Genomic DNA, 21,860 nt, shown 5'->3' with positions numbered 1-21,860 from the left:
TTGTCTGCCTTCAGTGAGCTACATAAAGCCAGGCCCAAATTTAATATATATATATATATATATATATATATATATATATATATATATATATATATATATATTTTTTATTTATTTATTTTTTTTTTTTTACTTGATTTCATTTTGATTTTAGCACATTCTGACTTTTGTTTTTTGTTTTTCTGACAATTTTCGAGGTTTACAAAGTCAATGCATACACCTATAACAGACTTTAAAGGGGACATATGCTTCTTAATGCATTCCTTTTCACATGTAAAGTTGGTCAACATAAAGTGGAACTGCAATGGTTTGGTCTGAATCCTTGGTTATTGTCGCCTCCATTATCCCTGTTCTGAGGTGCATCTGAGAGCAACTCGTTTCAGCGCCGTCTCTTTAAGTCTGACCTTGTTAAGCGGCTCCGCAGCAAATACTGTGATGCAATTGTTTAACATAACAAATTAGGGAAGAGAGAAAACTGAATTGTTTGGAAAATATGACCCAAATAAAAACGCTTCACCTGGAGAGGCTACATCCAAGTTTTCGGCAAGCTACGTTCCCACGGCAGGTTTTGATGCTCAATTCTATTTTATTTCTGAAATCAGATTTTTTTTTGCGAAGTCGTTCCCATTCATTTTAAAACGTTGCCTGTATTTGACTCCAGTCTGAACTGTTTATGGCTCCAAACTGACCCGTGTGCGCAAAAGAACAATATTGATGATTTAACGCAGCCCGCTTTGGTCCAGCAGACACGGAAGAAATGGGTTTTATGGATTAAAGTGTCCAATGGAACCCATTTAATGTGTCAGCTGGTGCTAAGGGGAAAGCGCACAAATAAAAAGGGAGTGAATCTCTGGTATTTTACAAAGCTTCGGCTGCACAGATGTCTGTTTGGCTGCGAGGATGCAGCCAGAACTGGTGGGGCAGGGATTTTAACAACTTCACACAGACCGAATTTATTATTAACTTTAGGAAGTCGAGGGCAACCTTTTAATAATATATATCAGCGCCAACATCTCACTCATCTGGCTCAAATGTGACTTGAAAAGATCCGATTCGGGCCAGATCTGAGCGTCCCCACTGGCTCTAAAACGTCTCACCTGGTCACTTGACCCGTAAAACGTCAGATTTGGGCCACAATTGTCAGCAGTGGGAACGGGACCTCGGAGACTCAACATATTTAATGTATTTAAGGACTAACAAAGTGGATTTTTCATGACATGTCCCTTACAACAAATTGATAATTCTTTTTATTTCCAGTGTTAATTGTATATCCTTACTTGTATACTCCACCCACTGCATTCAGAACTTTATGTTTTCTTTTCTGGAGACTAATTTCCCATCCAAACTTTTAAACCCATTTCTGCTGAGGCTCCTGCTGAGTTCCACAGGGCTGGTGAGAAAAACCAAATCCAGGTCAGACACATTGTCTTAGACCTGCTTTCACAGAAATTGTGTTGCAGGAGGAGGGGCCGCATGAATAATTAATCATGCTTCCGTATTTCTGTTGGGACAGAGGGAGGACATAAACACAGACCAAAGCGCCGTAAATGTTATAAATCTGCTTATAAATTCAGTACATATAATTGAACCAAATATTGCTGTTTTTTTATTTTATTTTATGTTACACTTAGAAGTGGGAATTTGGAGCTCATTGAACAAGGTTAACAGGTGGACACGTGAAAGGATGCAGATTCAATGTATTTATAACGTGGTTTATTTTTATAAAGGGGTTTGTTTTGAAAGCAACCTGTTTTCTATAGGCACCTATATAAAAAAAACAACAACTTCTGAACATCTATAGTTGCCTTTGTGTCCGTGTTGCCTCACCTCTGTGCATGTGAAGATATTTCCACACACGATCTCCCGTCCCAGCCACAGAAGGGGTCTCTGGCAAATACGCAGTCGTAACAAGAAGCATATCTCTGACACGCCGACATCGGTACCTGGATCACCCCGGAGTGGGAGCCGACGTAGACGCTCCTCTGTCAAACAGAAGAAAGCAGGCGATGTAGCTCTGTAGGATCTGAAGGTTAAACTTAATGCACGCTTTGAAAATGACATAATAATTAACAATTAATGAGGTCCAGTTCTTAGATAGTGTGCTGTCAGCTAATTTACTTTTAATGCTAAGCCTGTACACATGTTTCCCTGTAGCTTTGGCTGTATCTTCAGGGTCAGTGTAATACTACAAGGTGATATGGGGGGAGGGGGGGGTATGTTCAGGATTCGTTTTTCTCCCTGTGTAGTGTTTTGCATCTTGGCCTAAAAGTTATCTGAGCAGTGCACCTTCTCCTACATGTCTGCTGTGTCTCCTACATAGTTTGATGCAAATTTTTTTAACGTGAGCTGTCAGGATCAGCTACATTTATATTGAGGTTAAATTACACACAGTTGGGCTTGGTTTGCTACTGAGGATAGTTCTGCAGGGAGTTGGTTGTGCTGCATTTTATTTAGGTGCATCCGATTACTTCTCAGATATCATTTTGTAAACAATTTCAACTTTGGCTCGACGTTAACTGTTCACAACGAGACTATATTAGGCTTAGAAGCACTCAAAGTTGCAAGGGACACTCCAAAAAGACCTTCAGAAAGCCTTGCAAACTACTGATCAACACTGCTTCGAAAATATTGCATGTCTAATTCTGGCTAATTATAAAGAAAAAGGCAGGATGACTCAAGACATTCGCACAACACTCAATTTATAAATACTAAGGGTGTAACAATACATCAATTCACATTGATATATATCGAATAAATAATTAATGATCCAATTACATCAATGGTAAATTAAAATATCGATCCTTTAGAATTTACAAGAAACACCTTTATTTTGAAATTCACAAGGCATGAGACTAAAGTGAACAGGTACAGGTGATTTATTATTCTTATAATTGTTATTTCAAAATTAGAAGAATGCTGTTTTTGATTTAAATGCATGTTACTTGTAAGCTATTAGAAATAAACTGATCAATTTAGGGGATTTAGGGTGAGTTAACCCTAATAATTGTGTTAGATGGGTAGATCATATTGCATCATATCGATCGCAGACTTATCAGTTTATTTTAATCAAAATTGTATTGTAACAGACTTTGTGATGTCGACAAATATTGCATCATCACCCCAAACAAATCGATATATAACATCGTATCGTGATACGGCCGGTGATTCCCACCCCTAACAGATACCTGGACTGAAGATATCACCATGCTCTCTATTGGCTGCGGCTTGGCGAACATCTGCAGCTCCTCTATGATGTGCACGTCTTCATCGACCTCCACAGCTTTGTGCAACCACCCATCGTCTATGAGACAAGACGCGCGGGCGTTAAACGTGGACGCCCGACGATTACACCCAGCCACCGTTAGGAGTTGGCTGACGTTCACCTGTTCCCAGGAACAAGACCGTGTAAAGGTTCCCGTCCAGCGCCGGCTCCTTGTGCACGGCTATCTTGACATAGTTGACGCTCCTCTTGAACAGGAGTGGCCGCAGGCCTATGGGGTGCACCTGCTTAGCCACCAGCGGGTGCCTCCTGGCGAACGTCAGGACGCTGTCTGGGAGGTCCCGAGAGGAGTTGATGCCCTGGGACCTATGTAGGTCTGTTATACACTGTAGGGAAAAAAATACTATCACTATTTACCTAAGGAGAGGTGATAAAATCCCTTATGGCAGGTAAACGAGTGATGAAACTTACCGATCCAGGTCTCGGGACCGGAACCTTTCCCGTGTATTCCCTCCACTTCGAATCCTGCACCTCCATGTACGGTCCTTCAAACACCCTGCGCACATCTGAGAAGGCGTACTGGCAGATGGCAGACGCTTTGATATTCTTCCTGAAACACAATCCGACACCCCGAAGACATGACCAGAGGACACCCGTCAGGACTGATGATTCAGAGTCGAGCAAACGCCGAGAGATCTGAGAAGAAGCTGCAGCCGCCGAGATCCGTTTTCAGACGCGGCGCAGATCCCCGGCGACAAGTCAAAGATTAGTGAGTGACTTATCATGTTTATCTAAAAACGTGCAGGCACGATGAAAGGTCTAATCTGTTATAGAAAGTGACAGTAGTTTCCCAGTCTGTTATCAGTATGTAGTCTCATCATCCACTCCAGGAGTAACCATTTGTTCTCAACATATTTGGAGAGCTAAAATAACTCATCCCCCCTGACTCAAACTAAACTCATCCATTCGGGGTTTTTTTTGGTGCCGCACCTGTGAAAGGACGAGAGCAGAAACTGGTAACCACAAACCAGGTGGCTCCTAGTCTGACGCCCTAAAGGTGAGATTAGTAAACTGGAGGAGTGAGAGAGCGAAGAATGGGCTCTGCATCGGATTCTTAAATCCATTGTGTGCCCACGTCAGTCATCAAAAGCATTTGTGTGAGAAAAATGGGAACAAAGTGAAACCTGAGTCAGTCTCCAAACATCAAAACTGGTGACCAGTATTGCTCAGGGCTGTTACTCAGTCTTCCACCCTTGAGCTGATGTACATTTTTTTCAGAGGTAAGAAACGGAAGAAAGAAAAGCAACGACGAGTCTTCGCAGTCACTTCATTGTCAGTGCCTTTGGCTGCCTTTCGGTCCTTAATAAACTCCTTATTTTAATGGCACACACCATTTTATCTAGCTTGCAAAAATATGGAATCTTGGATGATTAGACAAAAAAAATGGCTGTATGGTTGTATCATCAGGAGCAATAAGAAAGAACACGATCCTGGACAGATGCTAGTGGCTGAATAGAGATTCTTATTTAAGCTGGCCAGGCTCAGTTGGTGGTGTGGTCCTTTATCTTAGTTTTATTAGATGTCTTTTTTTTCTGCAGGTCTGGTTGAGCTGCTGCATAACATAAGGTGAGGCGCTGCTCTGCCTTTCAAGGTGATTTGGTGTGAAAGAGGGTGTTGGCCAGTATGAGGTCCCTGGGAGCTGTTACCCTGAGCTACCTCTATAGTTATGCTGCTAAAGGCTTAGGCTGCTTGAGGACATTGGGTCTATTTCTCTCACTCTGCTGAGTTCTCCTTCTGGTCTCCAATTAGCATAGCTTGATTGTTATTTCAACTTTTAACTATTTTTTCTGTCATTTTTTTTCTTCATAGTAGGTACACCTGGTCTGGCGTTCTGTTAGCTGTGATCTAATGTAGAACAGATTACTGGATCAATGTGGGCTTCTGTGCTATTTGTGTCTCTTCTCTGTCTTTTCTAACCCCCCGTCAGTCGAGACAGATGACCGTTCACACTGAGTCTGGTTCTGCTGGAGGTTTTTCCTTCCTGTTAAAGTGGAGTTTTACTCTCCACTGTCGCTGCATGCTTGCTCTGTATGAGGGATTTCTGCAAAGCCATCAACAATGCAGACGACTCTCCCTTTGACTCTACGCTCTTTCAGGAGGAGTTAATGCTGCTTGTCAAGACTTGATGCAGTCTACTGGGTTTCCTTAGATAGGAAACCTTCTGACCAATCTGTATGATTTGTATGGTGCTAAATAAATTGAACTGAATTGAATTTAATCTGACAAGTGAAACATTTTCAAGACACGAGTAAACAACTGCAGTTCCCTTCTTCATTCAAGCAGTAGGGCTGTTCCTTTCTCAATGATTCAAACTGATACACCCACACGCAAATAGAAACTCTTACCATTCCAAACCGAAGATGCCATAAAAAACGCTGCCTTGCACGTCTCTCGCCTGCAGGACGAACACGTCGCGGAGGATATTGAGGTGCAGCTCATATTCTGGGACAGAACACACCATTCTGGCCTTAAGGAAGGTGGTCCACTTCCGCTGCAGGGTCCTCTGACCACCCCAGTCATTCTGCAGACAGACGAGACAATGGAGGAAGTAGGGATCAGGTTGTCTGGATGAAAGTATCCAGCTACACTGTAACTAGGCAGGTCAATCTCAATGAACAACATTCAATTCAAAGCAATAATGTAATCATTTCAATTCTGGCTAATTAAACACTGCTATGCCTATATTATGACATACTTAACCCTGCAAATTTTACAATGTTTTGGGTGTGGATCCGCATGACTAGTTGAGCTTTTTGGTCTATTTGTGGCATTATGTGTGTTAGTGATTTCCCGTGCTCTACCTTTCTGGTTATTTTTAGCGTCTACTCATGTTCTGGTTGTACCCATTTCTCAGCGCATCAGCCCGCTGTACTCCCACAGCTGTTCTTCACCTGTCCTAATAATCCGGCAATCATCAGCCTCGCCCAGCAGAAATCAGTCAGTTTTCTCAGTAAGCGTCAGATCCGCTGTTGCCGTAGTCTCCTGTTGCTTTCAGCCTGGTTATTGGGTTTATTAGATCTCACTGCACCATCATCCTCTCTAGGCGATCTCTGCATTTGGGTCTCTTACAACCAGAAAACCTGACAGGGGAAGAGTGCTGATTTGACAGTTGTCCTGCCTAGGTCCATGACACCCTCCACAAGGCAGGGTAGTCACACAATGTTATTTAAAAATAAGCTGGCTGTTCAGAATACTGAGCCCAAGCATATTGATGGACAGCTGAGTGGAAGAAAAAAAAAGCGTGGTCGAAAAAGTCACACAAGCAACAGGATATCTGCGGCCTCGAGAGGATTGTGAAGCAGGTCCATTTAAGATTTTGGGTGAGATTCGTATGGAGCAGATTGCGGTTGGAGTAAGAGCTTCAAGAATCCACCACACACAGACACGTCCTGGATACGGACCCTCACTGTTTCATTCCTTGTTCTAAGCCATGTCTGACCCAGAGACATCGTCAGAAGCATCTTAGCTGGTCAGGGAAAAAAGGACAAGGACTGATGCTCAATGGTCCAAAGTTGTCTTTTCAGACAAAATGACTATTTAGCGTTTTATGCGAAAATTAAAGTCCCTGTGATTGGAGGAAAAATTGAGAGAAACCGAGTCCAAGCTTCTTTAGATCAGAAATAGTTAGCAGAACCGGGTCCTCTGTTAGTGTTGGTCAACTTTGTTGAGAGTAAAGAGTCAGAGTAATTGTCTAAAAAGAAATTTAAGACCGCTTCATGCTTCCTTCGACTGACAAAATTTCTTTAATTTTTCAGCAAAAAAAATTTTTGACCAAAAAAAAAAAAAACAAGGCACATTTTAATTTACTGACAAGCTGAATTTGGGGTTCAAATTAGCTGTAAGCCATAATTATCAAAATGACCAGAAACATAGGCATCGACTAACTGCATTTCATCCACAATGTACAAACGGCACTGCAGTACAATAGTAATTCAGTGCACTTTATTAAAGTTAAATAAAGATAGATGATCCTCTCTTCTGTTTGTCTGGGTCTTACAACCTCATCTTTCTGTGTTTGAGTCGTTGCGGGACATCTGCCGTTCATTAAACGGCGCTGCCGAGGCAAAGGAGTGTCAAAATAACACACCCGTCTAAAGCACCAACATACTTCCATCAGCGCTAGCTGTATTTCTATGTGACAAAAAGGCAAAAGATGAATACACTTCAATCTTTTCTCTAACAATAACGTCACATGAGTTGCTAACATAGCGAGGTTGTGGATAATCCTAAGAAAATAAGCATTCCGTACAGAGACGATTCGAGGTTATTATTGTGTGTAGAGCTTAAGGGATGCGCTGGCAGATTACAATTTCTGTCAATCAAAACTCAAGAAGGGAGGAAGAGTCAGACGTTGCAGTGCATCAACGCAATATATGCCTGTGGGAAAGATGATGCACTCTGCACTGCAGAGAAGAGGCACTGAACAAACCTTTTTAGGGCTTGCTGATTATATATGGAGCATCCAAATGACCGGGGTACCGTAATGGTTCTGTTATAGAAGTGATTACTGCTTCTGGGTCAGTGCATGTACCCGAAATGTGTATCATACCCCCCCCCCCCCCCTTTTTTTTTTTTTAGTAGGAAACAGGCGATGATTGCGAAGGAACTTGGTGTCAATAAGGAACACTAGTTAGACAGCATGGGAAAAATCAGCTCCTCAGTGGTTACAGGCCAGAGGCAAACGCTCGTCTTCTCTATCTCAGATCTTCCTGCAACCAGCGCCTTGTCTGGCTGGGGACCGGCTCGACATCTGCATGTGCCGCCGTGGCCTAGTTCAGACTGAGTTATTACTTTCTTCCCTCTTCGGCTCTGATGGAGCGAGGTGAGGAGGGGAATCTGAGCCTTGTTACTAAAAACGACTGTTTTCGGATCCAGAACTTACCCTAACTAAATCAATATTGGAGATTTTTTGTTTTTAAACCTGTAAAAGTTTTTTTTTTTTTTTTTTTTTTTTTTTTAAGTCAGCCAGTTGCATAGACAGTTTGTCCCCCAAAGATAAAGCTTGAGCTTTGTAAGAACAGCTGGCTTTGAGGAGCTGTCTCTAAAAATAAACAGAGCAGCAGGACTTTGCAAAGCTGCGTCTGAACGAACCTACTTCCAGAACAGCATATTTAAGACAAAGGAGATTAATAAAGAGATGTTTAGCCTTAATGCAACGCAACCTGTTCCTCAGCACTTTTACACAGACACTAGTTGTTCAACACAGTGGCGGGAAGGGTAATTATTTGGGCTTGGTTTCTAAACCGAAGGCCTGGACACCTTGCAGAAATCTAATTTGGATTACCATTTTGAGTAATCAACTGAAATGATCAGAAGAGAATTACATTAGTTTTATTTTATCATAATTTTTTTCACAGTTAACTAAACATTTAAGGGCTGAAAAATGAGCAACAAATGAAGAACTGAAACATGGTAGGCTTTCTGCTCACGGGGCATAACTCCAAACCTGCCCATCTCGTGATTGTGAGCAGTGGTCACAAAGTTTCCTTTTTTTTTTTTTTTTTTTTTTTTTTTTTTTACAAAGAGTAAAAGGAGATGGACTAACATTTTATAACTTCTTCATTCCTCCCCTTGAACAGGGTAGAGTTTGGTTATGATAATAAAATCTACTGCATATTCTCCTGCTCTGAGCGATTTGCATTCTGCTCGTCTGACTGGCCGTTCCAAATTGGCTGTTCAGTGAGTTACTTTCTATTCATTTTCGTAGCAGATTTTCCTTTCTTACGGGTTTTAACAATAAGAAATCAAGCTCCCTCGCCAGCGGAGTCTCTTAGTCACTTCTTTGATCGGCGAAACTGCAATTTCATCATGAAAGCAATCTGTCTGCACTCACACCAGCATGGAGAGGTAAAAAAATAAAAATAAAAAATGAAAAAATTGGAGGGAACAGACAGAGAGAAAAAAAATAGACGTCTATAAAAAGGTGGCAGAATGATGTCTAGCAGCTGGTCACAAGTCAAAAGAAGTGAGCAGAGGGCAGGTAGAGACGGCGAGGACGTGATTTAGTGATAAAAAGAAGGAGAGGGTGTGCTTGTGGGGGTACAACTTTGTAGCCTTGTGGTTTGCCTTGAACTAGCAGCAAAGAAAGAGCTGCTGCAATTAGAGCCGTCCAGCTGCTGCTTCATTCAGCACGGACATGACTGTGAGCGGAGAGTGGCCAATTATTTCACCCCGAATCATTGACATAACGCGGGAAATAATCCTGGGATTTCTGCCCTGGACGGCTAGCCTCTATCCTCCCCCCAACAAGTAAATCTGGTTTTGTTCAGCATTTCGGGGGAAGCCACGACCGTGAATGTCTCACGACTCGCACCGCCGTGCTCTCTGACCTTGCAGACTCGAGCGACCCGAGACACCTTGGTCTGGCTGGGATAAGCGATCTGCTCCTGGCTTCTCTCCGTGAAGAAGAAGTAAATCTTGTCGTCGTCGCCTATGGAGCTGTTGATGCTCTCCTTCAGCAGCACGGAGCCCACGAAGTCTGCCTCTGTGCACACAGACCCACATGTCCAAACACAAACCTATTAGCAGCCTAGAAAGTGTCTCCTTGGAAACTGAAGACGGAGCTTTTTTTAAAGTATGACTGAATCACAACAACAGCAACATCATCATGGTTTGTGTACTTTCTTTTCTCGGTTGTTAAATGAACAGACTATTATGGTGCCTTGCAAAAGTATTCACACCCTTTGAACATTTTAAAATTTACAATACAAGTTCATACTTTAATGTAGATCAACCCCAAGTTGTTCAAGTTTGTTAGATGGAAGAAAAATATAGAATTTTTCTTACTTTTATAAATAAAAATCTGAAATGTTTGGTAAGCATTTCATATTTTCCCCCCTGTGGAAGCACTCTATGGCAAAGAGTTTGGTCTTTGCCAAACTCTTTGCCCCTGGTTCTTTATAGAACAGCTCAAGGTCTATTAGATTGCATGGAGCGTGTCTATGAACATTTATCTTTAAGTCTTGCCTTAGGTCTAGACTTTGACTAGGCCATTCTAACAGAGTAAACTGCTTTGATCTAAACCATCCCATTGTAACATCTGATTATAAGTTTATACAGTGAACCATCACCTGAGGCTCAAATCATCTGCAGCCACTATATATTTTATATTTAGTGGCCTCAGAGTAATAAGTGGTGTCAACATGCATACTGACCACACTTAACTTTTTTTTTTTTTTTTTGAAAAAACATGTATTATTCAGGATCAGCTTAAAAATGAAGGCACGTAAGTCCAAGGTGTGTGATAAGTTTTGCAAGGGAATTAATCAAAATGGCCGTCTTACCACAGATATTCAGCATGCTAAATTAAGACGTACCTTATTTATGGATAATTGTGTACTCACCGAGAAGCCAGCGGGTGGGGGCCTCCTCCGTCCTGAGAGTGGGGAAGGGGAAATTTCTGCGGATGTCTGGTGAGCTCCGAAACTCATACTGGGAGGCCGTGAACATCTCACCGTCTAAGAAAGCAATCGAACAACGTGTTGTAGGAGGACGCAGATTAGGAAACGAGCAAATGAAGACACCAACTGCTAAAAATATACAATTGAAAACAGTGTATAACCCACAGAGTAAAGAACAATTGACTTTTTACTCAGACAGAGGGGATGTGAGAGAAAATCTGTCTTTAAGTCCTGATGCCCATATAACACCCTGCACGCTTACTGGTAAATTCATTGTTTATTGCAATAAAATCCACATATAGTGTAGTAAAAGGATCAATCCTATTTTAAATTTCCTGTTCCATTTTGTATTTCTTGTTGCATTATTTTCTTTAAGATTCCTTTAATCATAGGAAGATTAAAAAATGATGAGGACATAATGGCAACGTGTGTGTGTGTGGTTTTTTTTTTTGTTGTTGTTTTTTTAAATCCAGTGGTTACTAATATTACTGAATGTTAAAATACCAATTTCTTCTGCTCAGTTTTTCTGTCCTTGGTTACTGTGGGGGTGCAGCAGTGGAAATGTTGCGGTAAAAATAATATAATTCAGACCCTCAAACCACTGATCCAGCCGGTAACTAAAAATGTGAATTATTGGAAAGATGTGTGCTAATCAGTTGCTTCTTCTAAATCTGAAAATTTAACACAGTGGCCTAAATTAACCTTGCCTGCAAGCTGAATTTTCGCTATATTTGAGCGTTCACAAACGCATGAGAATCTTGTCCAGGTGTCTCCTCAACTGAGCAGGACTGGGCCAATCACATTGCAGTATCGTGGTTTAAGGTGGGGCCAAAGCAAGAGCTGCAGAGCCCACAGCTGAACCACGCCTGCTGCTTACATTTTCATCTGCGACCATGATTGGCTAAAACCGAGCTTTGGTAGGCGGGCACTAGTGGTCACTCGCCCAATCAGCTCGGTAGGTTCTGCTGAATGTCCCTCCTGTCCCCGAACAGATTCGAGGACAGGAGCAGCAGACCCAGATTAATTATATGCAGAATGTAGAGTGCTGCACATTGTCAATCTGGCTGGCCAGGTTAGCCCTAAATGACCTTCCTAAAGTCTTAGTGGTTGACCATGATGCCCATCAAACATCAACAACATATAGAATCTATAACATTAATATGTTTGTTAGTTTACTAATTAGGATGTCTCTGTTGCTTTGAGTCGTAAAGAACAAGTTATGGAGACGTACCAATGAGGAGGCCGGTGAATCCCTTAGCTGGGTCATAGGGACATCTGTCTCTTCCCTCCTCAAAACCAGACGAGAAGTTAAACCTTTCTGTGTCCTTATGGGAGATGAGACAAGAATATTTTACATCTGTGTATTTTTTTTTATATAACTCTAAACTTTTCCTCTGCTTCCAAGGAGCCATACGTTCTTGTGTTCCTTTGTCAGTCTGGTGCCCAGCCCCTTTCAAGGGAATGTTTTTGTTTATGAAACATGTCAGATAATGAATCTGGTCTTTGCTAAATCTTGTTTTCATATTTCTGATTGATTGAATCTCAAGGCTGTTTGATTGAACGTTCTGAAGTAGTGGAGAGCTGACTGTGCATCTCAGTAAATCAGAATAACATTTAATTTTGTCATTTGTTTCAGAAATTGAAACTTGGCACGGCACAGAGATTTCAAGCATTTCTTTCTGTTGATTTTGATGATATTGGCTTAAAGCAAATGAAAATGCATCAAATCTGAATAGGACAAGAATATTAAATGCTATTTTGTGGCTTACAAAATCATGGGGAAATGCTGACTTGAAAGTTGACCGGCAGACAGGCCTGTTTCAGGGCATGTCATTAAATCTCCCTCCCACCATCATCCCCTCCATGTTCTATCTGCATTTGGGTCCAATTCAACCGGAAAAACCTGACGGGGGAAGAATGCTGACTTTACGGTTGTCAGTGACGGCTTCCACAGGGAGGGTGAGCTGCAAAGGTTCGATGGCAACAAAGTTGGCAGTCGACACAGTGCTGCATGCAAGCATATTAATGGAAAGTCGAGTGGAAGGAAAAATGTAAAAAATGACAGCTGGTCTCTTATAATTTTCTGAGAAAGTCAGCTTTGGGGATTTGATCAACTTTCCAAATATTTACACTTTTTTTATATATATATAGATTGCTTGATTTTTAGGTACGTCTGGCTGCCTGGAAGCAAAGTATAAAGAAATGAATGGCGGTTTATAATTTTGGACAGCATTGTACACTGCAGTTAAATCACAGTAAGTCTTACTATATAAGCACAGAGCGGTCTGAAGGCATTTGTTCCACAGACGTACAGGTGGGTTTCATTATATCGCTGCAGAAAGCGGATGTGGTTGTAACATTCTGTCTGCAGAGAACAAAGAAAATAAAAAATAGTCATTCATGCTTTTCATCACAAAGTGTACTTTATGAGGGTTTTTTTAGCTGACAGCAACTCTGATATGAGTTGAGTTCAAATGTTAACGCTGCGGTTTAGTGCGTACACGCGTTTTTAGACAAAGGCAGTTCTGTGAAAACATTGACCGGACAAGTACAGGCCATTTTGGAAAGAAAATAAAGAGTTCAAGTAAGGCTACAATGGCGTACCTGATTGTTTCTGCCTTTGTTTAAACACTGCTTCTTCTGTTCAGGGGTGACATTCCAATCAATCTGGAAACAATGGGGTGTAATAAGGATGACTCTGTTAAATCAGTAAATAAAAAGGCATGGAAATTGATTAATAGGCTCTACAGACAGACAAGAAAAGTAGCGAGATAAGTAACGGGAAACAGGGGTGTGAATATCTGCGATAAACAGGGAGAGAAAAATAAAGAAGCACGTCACACGATATTTTCTGACTGCTTCACTAAGTTCTAAATCCAGTAAAGCCTTAAATACATTCTCGGTGCATTTAAGCCAATATCCGTAAAAGCCGGAGGAACACAACAGGATTTACCCAGACTGTCTGCTTAAGGCTATTATTAGTTTCTTCTCTTTCAGTCATTTTCTCATTAAATTAGTTCTGCTGATTTATTTTTTTATTTTTTTTTCCTAACAAAGAAAAATAAGTGGGTTTTATTTTGGCTTTCAGCACACACACTCACAGCGAGGTCTGCAGATGTGGAGATGTTGGAGGTGTTCAGCGCATACAGAGCTCCTCTGCCTCCCACGTACAGACGGCCAGCCTCCTCCTCCAGCAGCAGGGTGCTGTAGTTCTGGGATGAACCCGTGAAACCGTTGCTGCCCAGCATTCCTGGAAACACAGCACGCAGGTTGTGACAGGAAACGCTCGCACCCTTTAAAATATAAAAGCAGGTCAGTGCGTATTTGCTCGGTTTGGTTACCAAGGAACGACCACATATGTGGAATAAAAGCATTTAAAAAGCATTGAAGCAGCTTTCAAAGAAACCATCATTCGTAGCGGATCGTTTAGCTTTTATTTCAAGTTAGAGACATTTTCCCCCCACAATCTTTCAGCAGTGCAACTGTGTCGCCGAGCTGTCGCTTTACTGCGGGGTATTGCCCAGCGGTCTGCTGGCTCATACAGTAGCTGCGTAGATTGTCGCCATCTTGCTTTCTGATGGTTCTGTGGGCAGATGGCAAAACGATGTTGATGTCTGCTGATCGCGCCCGGTGCAACGTTCTTCTCAGGCTCAAAAAGGACTAACAGTATCAGTATGAACACTTGGTGTATGTTTATTTAATTTGGAGATGAATATATAGGTTTTTGTGGGGTATTTTATGGTCAGAGTACGTGACCATTAGCCTCGTGAGACCATCCTGATCTCACGAGCTTTCAAGGTTTCACTCGCAGATCAGTCTGGCTACTTTCCATTAAAGAAAATTTGGAGCAGTTCACCAAACGAACGTCCTATCAGCGTTGGCTTTGAGGCGGGTTGAGGGGTGACGCAACAAGAAGCGCGACAGTTCAGTCTAAAGAACATGGCGGCTTCAGCCGATGAAACTAGCGTTAGCGCGGCTATCGAGCAAGTTTTATCGGAATTACAGAGTATTTCTTTGCTGAGCTAACGAGCCTTTACCTGCAGCAGCAAGAGTAGCTTGGCTTGTGGTTGTGTTTTCGTCGTCACTCGTAACAGAGCGACAACGAATCTGATTGGTTTATTTGGCCCGTCTATCACCAACATAGGCCAATCAGCTAACCAGTATTTTCGCCCCTTCCCAAAATTACTTCAACGGAAGGTTTCCAGATGGATATGCGAAGCAAATCCATCTGGTGGAGTCAGGTAACATGACTATGCCCCTTTTAACAAAATAAGATTTCAATAATGAGACTAATAATCATTTTTTTACATTAATATAGTTAAGTAGCCTTATCAGTGGCCTGTCACTGGCTTATCATGTCTCTACAAAGTCATCTACTGCTTTCACTCATCGTCCATATCTTCAAGAGCCAAGACAAAAACTCACTTGTCCTCATGAGACTGATGTATCGATTTATTTGATAACATTTAATTAATTGAACGGTGGGAGTTTTGTCCTGTATTCAAGTATTCCTCCTGTCTGAACACTGCAAATGAACGTGCTTGGTGAGTCGGCGGTAGTAGGGTGTTGATTGCTGCAAGAGGACAGAGTGTGGGGATGGGGGGGCTCAGGGAAAACAACATTTCAGGGCATTCAGCAGGAATCATGCCCTAATACTGCCAAACCACATCAGCAGTGCTGCCAAGCCATCATGACTTCTCTGCTTGAGGATGTGTGTGAAAGTGGGTGATGGGTACGATTCAAATAGTAAGTAGGGCAAACAAGGGTTACTGCACAGCCATGCAGCGCTCTGTCTTACCGACGGCATGCTGCTGGATGCCTTTTCCAGACGAACCATCAATTTTCATCCGTTGCAAAATAATTGGCCTGGCGCACAAAGCTAAATATTAGAACGTGCCCCAGTGCCGCACCCCAGAAATGGGAGCAGGTTGAGACTACCGCTGCGAGACAGAGAAAAGGAGGACACTGTTTTTTTTATTTTTTCTCTCCTCTGGGTACAGAAGATCTCCCTCTGTGCAGAAATAGGTTTACGGAGCTTTGATTCGCTCTCAAAGTTAGCGATTAATGTCTGAATCAGTAAATCTAACATCCAGGAGACTGTATTTCCATTTGCAGATAGAACAGCAGTCATTAGAGAACAAGGGGAAAAAGAGTGAAGGTATCACTCGTTTTTACGCTGAGGGATCCGAGTCCGCAGAGTGGAGATGGGCTTATTAATTTCCACAGGTCCTCTCTGTCATCTCTGCCTCTTCTCTTTCTGTTACGTACTAACTAGAAGGAAGGTGTCCAGCCTATACAAGCCAATCGATGCATTCTGGTCACAATTAATCTCTTCTGTTCAGGGCAAGACCTATATGGAAAGATACATAAGGACTGATGGTTTGTGGGAAAGGCTGAGAGCAAATTGAGCTAAATGTAAAACAGACAGGGGGGGTTAGAGATGTTGTTCTGGTGACGGTCTCATTGAGATTCTTCTCATCTGCAGCATGATGTTTGAAATCCTGGCCTTTGCAGACATAACATCATCAGAGGACCCCTCACACCCCCACCATGGACTGTTCTCCCTGCATCAGCTGCAGGTCCACCAGGTTCTGCAGCAGCTTTTTCCCCGTTGCCATCAGATTATTGAACTCTAAACTGGACCCTGCACCACATTTGCATCATTATTTTGGCACTACCGACGTTGCCGAACATTTATTGTCCATTTGAATAGCACATAACTCAATGTTTACAGCATTTTTTGCACATATTATTTTGCACTGCACCGCACTTTTCCACGCAAATGCCTTTTTGCACCATTATTTTTGCACATAAACAATGGCTGAACATTATTCTGCACACTGTTCTTCCACACTGTTTTTCTCCTGCATTGTTACATTCTGATCACTGCTGCACTTTATATTGTAATGTTGCCTTATTCCACCTGCAATCTCATTACACTGTTGTAAGCTGTATGCAACAGAATTTCGTTTTGTATGCACTCTGTACACACAAAATGACAAAGTTGTCTAAGTCTAAGACATAAATATATTTTTATAACCCTTAACGTTTTTCACCATTTTGTACACTAAGCAGTGCATAGCTGTGAAGGTAAAGATATGGATATGTCAATCTCAGTATTTTTACAAATACTGTGTTTGTATTTAGCCTCCCAGAGTCAGTACTGGCAGAACGTCCTTCTACGTTTTACCAAACTTGACCTACAAGTCTTTTTGTCCACTCTTCTTTTGCAAAACAGGTCTAGTGTGTTCAGAGCTGTGAACATCAGTTTTGAAATATTGCAACATGCAGTTTAAAAGATTAAGGTCTGGACTTTGACTGGGCCATTCCTAGACACAAACATAAGCATAATCAGAAAACTTTCCACACAGCATGATGCTGCCGCCACCATGTTTCATAGTAGGGATCACTTTTGTTTACGTATTTGTTGTGCAAAGGTAGTTTTCTACCAAATGGCCCCTGCATGGCCTGTGGCAAAGTGCAGGTTTTTGCAGCTTTTTCCAACCATGGATCTTGTCTTGCCAGTATTCCAGAAATGTCCTATTTACTAAAGGCATTATTAATGTTATTAATATTATGCCACCTGAGCTGTGGTTCTCTGCAGCTCCCTTGAGTACCACTTGGCTTTTTCTCTGACTAATGCTCTCCTTGCTCACACAGTCACTTAACAACTATACCCTACTTTGTGTTGGGCTGTTTACTAAAATGCCAATAAAACATGGTGTTGTTCTTTCCACTTAATAAATTGTGACAAAGTTCAAGGGGTGTGAAAACTTAAAAAAACAAAAGGCACTGTAATTGTTCTTACATAATCTATCTTTGAAACGCTCATCCAAGGCAAAGGTGCACTAGGTCAACCACACAAGCATATTAAAACCAGTGACTCTCTCCGTCCATCTCAGCTGGACTGTTACTAACGCCTCTGCGACTTTTATTGGCAACAGTCATTATGAGGAGACGGTTTGATCGGTGAAACTCACTTAACGTGATGATGGGTTTGGTTTTGCACAACATCACATGGCAGGAGTTTTCTGGGTCACGTGACTGTCAGCCTCTCTGTCACGTGTGGACAGCGGCGACGGCAGTAGCTCAGGAAGTCCAGACACTGAATCAGACGGCCCCTTCCTTGGCCAATAATTACAAACTTTGAATATTATATCGGTTATTGACAGACAACCACAGGAGCAGCCTCACCGGTCAATAACTGGGTTCTTATCATACTGGGTTCTGTCATGCCTGCATAACAGAGGCAAGAAAGAGTCTGCTAATTTTATAATGTGAAATATTCAACTAAAATGTGCTTCTTCTTTTTTTTTTAAGTGAATAAAAATTTAGGACACCATATCTTAACAGCTGGTCCTACCCCATGGCTTAAGTAATTTCATACCCCAGCATCTCAATGAGATCAAATTCCAGGCCTTCATTTGATTTAAGGATGTATTATTTTATATTGTCATTGTTACAGGGTCAGGTTCTGCTTCAAGGGTTAATTTATTTTACAGACGGTTTTACATTTTCCTGAAGCAACGTCTAATGGATTCCATGACGGTGAGCTGGCCAGGTCCTAATACCATCCCATACCTTGACACGTCCAGCTCTATGCTTCTCAGTTGATATGAGGTTTGTTTCTTGAATGCTAATCATATCCTCAGATCCCATGTCTAAATAATTCAAATTTAGATCCATCCATCCAATGAACGTTATTCCAGAAGTTCTGGTCTGTGTCGACCTTCTCTACAGCAAACTTCCTCCTGTCCTTGGAGATCAAAGTTTTTTTCATTGTATGCCATGCACAAAAGTTAAACTAGTGTTTCCTGTTGTACAGGCATGCACTTTCATATTAGCAGTAGCAATAGCCTGCTGCACATGTACTAATAAGATTTTAAGATATTTAGAATTATCTTTCTTCGACATTATTTGGAATGTCCTCCAAATATAAAATGTCAGATTTTTTTTAAAGATTATTTTTACAATCCCTTACCAGACCCACGAGCTGTTTCAATATTCTTTTAGAAGACCTCAAGTGAGTTTTTTGATTTTAGCCTTGTGTTCACTTTCACTTCAACAGACAGGAGCAAAACAGGACAGATTTTCAAGTTTCAAGCTGAGTGACATTGCTCCAATCTTGTGAACGTGATGCGATGTGCCTGTTTACAGAATTTCAACCATTTTAAAGGGTAATAAATGTGAGGTGTCCTAATTTATCTTTTACCAGAAATGCTTTTAATTACTTTTCACAGAACACGTGAAAAGGTCTTTTCCTCGGCTTTATATTTATGCTTAACGTTAACGTCAGAATTTCATGAGTGTAGCCTAAATCGTTTCTTTAAAGCGTTCAATTCATGGACATTGAATTGACACAGGTTGCTCACCTCTTAAGAATGACTAACTTTTCCATGTAATTGCTGTGACATTCACCCCAGACTTCAGTGAACTAAGAGCAGCTCCTCCAACAAACTCAAAGGTCAGGAAACGCCGGGGGGGGGGGGATTCATCTGAAGGGTGAGTGGTAGCTCTCTATGACGGGTGGGAAGGGTGACCAACGCAGCAGGGTGTCCTCTGCACCATGCAGAAGCATGCATTCACTGCAGACATGCATAATAGGAGACACCATGGAAGTGGAAGGAAACGTATGTGTACCATCCTCATCACAACACTGCATGGTTACCAGCTAAGATCATGTTCAAATGTGGGAGTTGTGCAACCCAAGCCAAGGCGATGCAAAGAGCATGTGACGCACGCGTCATCCACGAGTGCGAAAGAGCCTTGGCTTCTGTCTTGTAAAAATAGTGGCAGTATGAAATAACAAGCAAAGCACTGAGGAAAAGGGCTGCACTGACACAAAGCGGCGCTGGCCTCGAGGCAGCAGAGGCACAGTGTCCTTGGTCTCCGATCGTAGCACGACTGTGTTGTTTACGACTCCTGAGCATCAGTGACGTAACACTCACATGTCCAAAAGAAAAATAAACTGTTTAAGTTTTTTCTTTTCTTTTTTTTTTTTATCGGTCGAACCGATGGGCCTCAATTACACTTTTTGATTAAAACCGCCTCTCGGTTAGACGCAAACATTAAAGAGGGATTTTTCTAGCAGATTCAAGGTTTTAGGCTTCATCTCAGGGACGAGAAAAAGTGGAGCTACAGAACAAGATAAATGACAGACAAGTGCAGTATTTTTTCCTGTACAGCTGTCCTTAGAATTAAAGATAAAACTGTTCTTTTTTTTTTCATAGGATTACGTGTAGTACCGACGTAGGTAGTTGGTGTCTTGAAACTCTTCTCTGCATCTTTACCCCCACACACATGCATGTGCATTTCAACAACTGTAATTCAAAGTTAAAGAATCTGGAAATGTGATTTAGAAATGAAATGCAAAATTCACTTTCATCCCTGTTGTTCCTATTCGAACACACCTTTTCCTTCCACGTTGCAGTGATTTCATTTTGAGTAGCCAGATTCTTTAGCAATGACCTTTTTGTGGTTTACCCTTCTTGTTTAGGCCGGCGGACAACTGCGAAGTCAGCAGTTTTCCCCATGTTAGTGTCAGCCATAACATCACATTTTAGTACTTGTTTCCTTTTTGATTGGTCTTCATATTGAAACATACTGGGAAAACAAAGTTGTGGTTTTCATTAGTTGTCAGCTATTATCATCAATATAGTGACTGAAGTATACCACCTTGTGTAGTGAATTTCTATACTATATGATGTTCACTATTTGAATTGAATTCCCGAAATAAATCCGGTGCTTTTTTTTTTTTGTTTATGAATAATGAAATGTTACTGCACACGTTTGTTTTTTGGGTCATCTGAACCACAGCGTTCCACTTAAGGATCTGCGGCTCACGGCGCAGCACGCACAACTGTGGTGCAACTGGGTTTGAAATGCTCACACATTCCCTCCCTTACATTTATTATACAGCAGCCCAGGCCCTGGATATTGTTAAGAGGTTTGTTTTTGCATTTCAAACACTCGAGTGGCACAGTGATTCACACCAGGGCTTCATATTTTCATGTCGCATAAGAAAAGCACCTGAGGAATACGCTTAAAAATGACTGGGCTGCTAGGTCTGTTTGCAAGTTCCTATCCTGATTTCTTGCCAACACCCAGCCAATTTGTACCCCTAAACAAACCATTTTGTACTCATGTTCTAAAAGTATTGCTTATCAGTTCATTTTACTTTGTAGCAAAGTATTGTCGAGAATTATGAGGCTATAAGTGGACAAATGTAAAATGTAATCTCATGCATAGTACAGTAGAAAAAGGGATTCCCAGAGTGGGGGGCCGGGACTCCCCAGGGAGTCCTGAGATGATTTGATGATTTACTAATTTCTACACTTTTTTTTAAAGGTTCTTATGAAAATATGACTATTCTAATAATTTTAGTTCTTGTAATATTATGACTTTATCCTCACAAGGTCATGAATTTACGGTTGACCAATTTCGCAAATCTGCCATTGTTATTTTTAATTTTTTTTTTTTGTTTTGCGCTGCTATTTTGTGGTCCTAGCTCAAGAGGATAAGAGGGTGTATTAACCGAGACAATTACACTTTCCCTCAGTATACTACAAAAACGGGGGTGGAGTGAAACGCTCTGCGACCTGGAGGGGGGGGGGGGGGGGGGGGGGGCAGGCAGTGAAGCCCCTCCTTTAGATTTAAAGAGACCGCATCAAAACGAGTATGGCTCTCAGATGCACCACAGAACAGGGGTGATGGAGGGGCTGTGGAGCAACAATAACGAGGAATTCAGGCCAAAGCATTGCAGTTCCCCTTCATATAGACCACAACTGAATGATTTAAATGTGAAAAGGAAGAACTGAAAAGCATGACATGTCTGCTTTAAAATGAGCTTGAACAGCATAAACAGAAGGCGATGGAAATGTTAGAACCGTAGCGGATGGGGTGAATTGGAGGTTGTGGCGAACCCTAAAGGAAGCAGCTAAAAGAATATATTAGCGTCAGACTAACACGGGAGGTTGATCCTTTGGTGCCTGTGGCAAATGTTTAATAAATACAACAGACACTGTACTTTGTGCTTTACCAGAAAATCAATGTGGAAAGTCAACAGAGCACTGGGGAGCGCCAGGAGCCTTTTGGTCTCCTGGCTGGTTTCTATTCCTGTTGTCCCCCCGTATGTATATGCTTGTGACTGGTGTTTGTGAGCCGCAAGATTGTGAGCGAACGGG

General features: G+C 41.7%; 1 protein-coding gene across 2 annotated transcripts in view; it reads right to left on the bottom strand.

Moving 5' to 3' along the window:
• Positions 1 to 21,860, bottom strand: part of sema4gb (sema domain, immunoglobulin domain (Ig), transmembrane domain (TM) and short cytoplasmic domain, (semaphorin) 4Gb) — a 42,293-nt gene that overhangs the window by 4,214 nt on the left and 16,219 nt on the right. For both annotated transcript variants that reach the window (XM_036142116.1, XM_036142117.1), the window contains exons 3-13: positions 13,779 to 13,927; positions 13,282 to 13,344; positions 12,944 to 13,042; positions 11,909 to 12,002; positions 10,621 to 10,734; positions 9,607 to 9,761; positions 5,623 to 5,798; positions 3,689 to 3,827; positions 3,381 to 3,603; positions 3,183 to 3,298; positions 1,825 to 1,979 (exon numbers count right to left, since the gene is read on the bottom strand). In XM_036142116.1, coding sequence (XP_035998009.1) covers positions 1,825 to 1,979; positions 3,183 to 3,298; positions 3,381 to 3,603; positions 3,689 to 3,827; positions 5,623 to 5,798; positions 9,607 to 9,761; positions 10,621 to 10,734; positions 11,909 to 12,002; positions 12,944 to 13,042; positions 13,282 to 13,344; positions 13,779 to 13,927 — 1,483 coding nt within the window. The remainder of the gene's footprint in view (positions 1 to 1,824; positions 1,980 to 3,182; positions 3,299 to 3,380; positions 3,604 to 3,688; positions 3,828 to 5,622; positions 5,799 to 9,606; positions 9,762 to 10,620; positions 10,735 to 11,908; positions 12,003 to 12,943; positions 13,043 to 13,281; positions 13,345 to 13,778; positions 13,928 to 21,860) is intronic.

Source organism: Fundulus heteroclitus, chromosome 10 (assembly GCF_011125445.2).
Source record: "Fundulus heteroclitus isolate FHET01 chromosome 10, MU-UCD_Fhet_4.1, whole genome shotgun sequence".
NCBI classification, from domain to species: domain Eukaryota; kingdom Metazoa; phylum Chordata; class Actinopteri; order Cyprinodontiformes; family Fundulidae; genus Fundulus; species Fundulus heteroclitus.
This window is presented reverse-complemented; position numbering and strand designations above follow the sequence as displayed.